Below are 5503 nucleotides of genomic sequence, written 5' to 3' on the forward strand. Positions count from 1 at the left end.
TAATTAATAACTACATAAATTAATTAAATTAATTAATTTAATTAATTAATGATGTAATTTTAATATATGCATCATATATAAATATTAAAACAAATTAATTGCGTAGACTAAATAAAATAATGGTAGAGATTGATTTTATGCATTAAATAGCGACAATATGCATTAAATATTAATTTTATTTAAATGCGTAAATTAAGAAATTAGTTATATAGATTTACATTTATAAGCGTTATAAAAATATAAGAGTTATGTGAATTAATTTTATATGTTTATATATAAATTGCATGCACAAAATTTTTTGCAAAATTTTTTGTTAAATAAATTAATTATATAAATTTAATAAATAAATTACTTAATTTTATGTATTTTTCTCTATAAATATAGAAACTAATTATATAAATTAAATAAATTAATTGATTCGTTAATTGGAAAATAAAAGCTGAAACTAAAAACGAGCGTTTTCTGGGTAAAAAAAAAATTGTGTTTGTTCAGGGGGAAGAAGTAAAGCAGGAGAAAAAACACGATTAATCAAGAAAATAGTTTAAATAAAACACAGGTAAAAGTAAATCAGTGAGAAAATAAAACATCAAGGAAATGGAGGAATCACGGAGAAAATCAAATGAGGCAGCAGCGACAGGGTGCGGGCAACCCCACGGTGGGCAGGGCCAGCGGGTGCCCTCCGTACCCCACCAGGGGTGAGAACCCAAACCCAGGTGGGTGCCCGAGCCCGCGTGGGTGTCCAGCTCTGTGCGGGTGTCCAGCCACAGATGGGTGGGGGTAGAGCCCCGGATGGGTGTCCAGCCCTGGGATGTGTCCGCTCCCAGGTGTGGGAGGGTGTCCAGCCCTGGGGGTGTCTGACCCCACACGGTGCCAGGGCGCTGGGCAGGCTCAGCCCCGCTGGAACCGCAGCCCCGGCACCGCGCCAGCGCAGGCTCAGGGCAGTGACCTCCGGCCCTCATTACCCATTAACGAGCTGAGCGGAGCCACCAGGTCCCCGGAATCACGGCTGCTGCATTCCAGGGAGGGTGGCGAACAACCTGTCCCCAGGGCCAGGGACACTGAGGGGCCCCATCCTGCACCACGGACCGCGGTCCCCGGCTCGACAGAGTCCCCTCAGGGGCTCTAGGGACCATTCCAGGACAGGCAGAAAGGCAGGGCTCTGTTCTGGGACACCCCGACCCCATCCCCAAATGCCCCACAGGGAACTGGGAGGGGTCTGAGCCCTGTTCCGCCTTTAATTTCCCAGGGGTGTTCCCTTAAAATACAAGCTGGGAAAACATCGGCGTGTGGGTTAAAACCCCAGGGAAAAGTGCAGATAACGGTTTTTTAACCAAAATCACTTTGTCTGGCCACAAAACGGCCTCTGGCCACCTAAATCCTGCAGCAGTTCCTTGGCCAAAACCCTGTCCTGGACCCGCCGTGCCCCAGGAACCGCGGCCTCGGGGCCTTTCCGTGGCTTCTGCCCTGTCAGCAGCTCTGCGGTGCCCGCGGCTGCACTGGGGAGGGTTCCCAGGGGGGCGTCTGGGGGGGTCTCCGAGTGCTTGGGAGGTTTTGGGGCAACAGGATGAGCCTGAGATGTCCCAGCCCTGCCAATGCCACAAGCACCAGGGATGTGGGGACCCCCAGGACCGACCATGCAGGGGTGCCACTGCAGGCCAGCCCATGCTTCAGGTCCCAGGAGCCTCTTGCTGATGCTTTCCCCTCCCACCATCCATCTTTTCCCCCAGATCCCCTTTTCTCATCCCATCAAAGCAGCTTTTTGCAGTACAAACACTCATTTGGGACCCCAGGAGGGACCCCAGGGTGCCACCACCCTCCGTGCCCCACTCAGTTCTGGGGTGTGGGGGTTTTTTCTACCCTCCCCTACAAGTGCTGAGGGACAGGGATATAGCTCCGTGTCCTTCCCAGCTGGGGGATTGCTGAGTGGGGGGCTGAGATCTGGTTTTTCCCCCCCTCACAAATTTCAGGGGGCTGGGGTGGCTGCCCAGGGCAGGGCATCGCATCCCTGCTCCCACACAGGCCGGTCACAGGGTGGGGAAAAGGCCACCAGCTGGGAACATGAGGAGCAGAGGGATCCTCCAGGCCTGAGCACTAGGGCAGGGAGACAGAGCTTGGCTTTTTCCCTGCATTTTCCAGGTGCTTTTACAGCACATAGAGCAGCCTCATCCCTGGGCATGAGGGATTGTGGGGTGTAAATACAGAGAGGGGGTGGGTACTGGTGCTCCTCACACCCCCCCAGCAGCCTGGGATGCTCCCACCTCTGCCCCACAAGCTCTGCCACAGCTTCAAGCTGCCATCGTTCAGCTCCAGTCACCGTCTCCTGTGCAGCTGTGGAGCTGCCTGGAGCATCCTGGAGCATCCTGGAGCAGGGCAAGGACTCGCTGCCCCCAGCACCCCCATACCCGGGCATGGTGCCCGCCCCTAAGAGCAGCCTCTGGCCTCAAATACCCCCCAAATCTGACCATAATGACTGTGGCGCAGATCCAGCAGGATATATATAGGTCCCACTTCCCTGGGAAGGGGATGTGGACCTGGGAAACCCCCGGCTGCTGCTGGGGAGAGGAAGGGCTGGGCTGAGTCAGCTCCCCTCGAGGAATCCTGTTTGTCAGCAAACAAAGCAGCAGCTCAGCCCTGGCACTCGCAAAACGCTCCCGGGACCCCATCGTGCCCTTCCCACCCCCTCGGATGAGCCATGGGGGTGTTCACCCTGCACACCCCATGGGCTGTGGAAGGCCCCTGGTATCCCCCTGGAGATGCTGGATCCGTGCAGGGGGAGCAGGATGTGGGGCTCCCCTGCTCCTGGAAAGAAGGAAGGGGAGCCGGGGGAGCGGCGGGGAGGAAGGAAATGCCTCTTCCAGTGCTGTCTCTCTAAGCAAAGTGCTCCAGGAAACTTTGCCTCAAGTGTGTTTGCTTTAAACAGCCGCTTCCCAACCATTGACACAGATTTGGGGGGGCCCAGCCTCAGAGCTGGTGCCAGGAGCTCCCAGCAATGCCGGAGGGAGCTGGGGGCAGGAAGGCTCGGATGCATCCCTTTGCCCTCATCCCAGTGGCCATGAACTCCCACGTGCATCCACAGGGAAGCAGATCAGGGTAAGACTACCAGGGGTCAGCCCCCAGTCACCCCCTCAGGGATGCCAGGGCTGAGACAGGAGAGTCACAAGCTCCAGTCCCCCCTTGCCCCACAGACTTACACCAAGCTACCTTACACCAAGCTACACCTCTCTGTTTATTCATAATATTAAATATACAAGTTGTTTTCCATTATTTTCTTTAAATAGACTTTTAAATGCCTTTGTATAAAATATTTCAGCATTTCATTGTATAAAAAAAAAAAACCACACCAAAAAAACCCACCCTGAAACCAACAAAAAACCCCAACCAAACAACAACGAAAAAAAGGCAAAATAAATCCAACGTTGGTAAAGGCAAGTTTTCTCCCCCAGGAGCAGCTCCTCCACAGTGTAAACGGGTGACTTACACCACTAGGAGTTTGGCCCCAGGCTTCCTGCTGCATCAGGGATTTTCACCCTGATTTACACCAGTCCCTCGCCCGGGAACCCTCTCCTTCTGCCAGTCATAAATACACATTATATATATATATACATATATATATATATATATAAACCCCAAATTAATAGTGATGCTTTCTTTAAAAACAGTTGGGTTTGTCCATATTTTCATCCTTCATATAAAAATAATACTTGAAACTCCCAGAGCAGCGCGGCCCACGCTTCATCCGGGGCTGGAGGGAGCCGTTGGATTTTGGGGTATCTCCAGGGCTGGTGCATCCCAAACCAGGCTCTTCCCAAAGCCCAGGAGCGGGGCTGAGCCAAGAAGCCCCTGGGTGCCCAGCTGGGGCAGCTCCAGCTCTTACACCCTCGTGGATCCCATCATTCCCAGCCCCATTCCCTTCTCCAAAGCGCAGTCACCAAAGAAATGGAATCCCAGCGAGGCCAGCTCGCGGCGATGACCCTGCGAGGGGCACACGGCCCCCCCAGAACACTTGTGCAGGATAAAGACTTCCGTCCGCTCTATCAAAAATTAAAAATAAACCCTAACAATAGGAGGATGGGGGGGGACTGGGACGGTGCCAAGGGTCACCCCAAACCCAGCCCCACGCAGGGACATGGGCATGGGAGGGCTTTAAATATTCACAGTGTGAGGGTTTGAGTTGCAAGTCAGGGCTGGGTGTCTCAGGACTGGCCCCCCTGGGATTCAGGATGCTCCAGTTGAAGCCTCAGGAAAGGCAGGGTGAAGGGGGCGATGGGTGCTGCTCCAAACCCAGTCTGCTGGGATCGGAGAAGAGCCAGAGGATTTGGGGAGCTGGTCCCCTCTATCTTCATCCAGCGCCGGCTGTGTCCAAGTGGGATCCGTCATCCCACATCCAGCAGCATCTCCACTGTCCTGCTCAGCACCGCAGTGTCCCACCAGCCACCGCTGCCGGCAAAGGCCTGCGGTTATGGTTCCAACACCTTCCAGCCCTTCACTTCCCGGTGCCCGGGGGTCCCACTCAGGGCACATCCCCCCATCCTTTTGTCCCTGCCAGGGAGTTTTTTGCCGTCTCTGGCCGCCGGCACAGGGCAAGGGAAGAGGGAGTGTCAGCATCACGGTGAGACCGCGGCAAGGCTGGCGCGTGCCAACCCTCCTTCCATCCGGATCCGTCCCCCGAGCAGCTTCACATCCTGCCTGGGGCCCTGGGAAAAGGAGGAGAGGGATGAGCAGGAGCCGAGGCTCTGCCAGGGAGGGCAGCGTGGGGAGAAACACACAAAAACCACATGTAAAAACATTATGTATATTAAGAAAGGGCCAGTAATGGATTAACGAGCTGCGAAACCACATGCTGGCAGCGCTGGGGCGCAGACCTGCTCCTGTCCGTGTCTTCCCACCCAGAATTTCCCTGACCGTGGCCAAGGTCAGCACCGATGAGGACAATCCAGGGACACAATATTGTCCTCACAGCTTGGACCGGAGCCCTGTGAGGTCCCACCCAGCCCCTGATCACCTCAGAGATCCTGAGTCTCCAGCTCTGAGCGTTCCCTTGCTCCCTGCAGCGCCCTGCGACAGAAAGACAGGGGGTTTAGAGCAGGGTCACCCAGGGTGGGGGTCCCCAAAGCCCCCCCACGCAGGATGCTATCACACCCACCTCCTCTCCGGCTCCTTGGGGTCGCAGCCTCCATCCTCCAGCGGCCGCTCCAGGACCTGTGTGGAGGGAGGGAAATGGGGAGATGAGCCCTGGGGAAGGGGAGGGGGCTGTAGCAGGGTGGGGAGGGGTGGAAATGCCCCAGATAACATCCTCCTACCACACTCAGCACCACCAATTGTCCCCCAGTCTCAAAATCATGGGGAAAATGGGGCTCAACCCACATTGGCCAAGAGACAAGTGGGGAAACTGAGGCAGGAGAGGATCTTGGTGCCCGGGGAGGAGACGAGGCAGGGGTCTTACCCTGGATTTATACTTGTAGAAGAGCAGCCCTCCCGTGGCCAGCAGGACGGCCACCACACT

The 5503-nt window shown here is 54.5% G+C and overlaps 1 protein-coding gene across 1 annotated transcript in view; it reads right to left on the reverse strand.

The window, feature by feature from the left end:
* Window positions 1-3213: 3213 nt before the first annotated feature.
* CSF1 (colony stimulating factor 1) overlaps window positions 3214-5503 on the reverse strand; it is a 6897-nt gene continuing 4607 nt past the window's right edge. Inside the window, exons 7-10 of the mRNA XM_017739796.1 lie at window positions 5444-5501; window positions 5144-5199; window positions 5003-5055; window positions 3214-4694 (exon numbers count right to left, since the gene is read on the reverse strand). Coding sequence (XP_017595285.1) covers window positions 5004-5055; window positions 5144-5199; window positions 5444-5501 — 166 coding nt within the window. The 3' untranslated portion in view covers window positions 3214-4694; window position 5003. The remainder of the gene's footprint in view (window positions 4695-5002; window positions 5056-5143; window positions 5200-5443; window positions 5502-5503) is intronic.

Source organism: Corvus brachyrhynchos, unplaced genomic scaffold (genome assembly GCF_000691975.1).
Source record: "Corvus brachyrhynchos isolate BGI_N302 unplaced genomic scaffold, ASM69197v1 scaffold67, whole genome shotgun sequence".
In the NCBI taxonomy this organism is placed as follows: Eukaryota; Metazoa; Chordata; class Aves; order Passeriformes; family Corvidae; genus Corvus; species Corvus brachyrhynchos.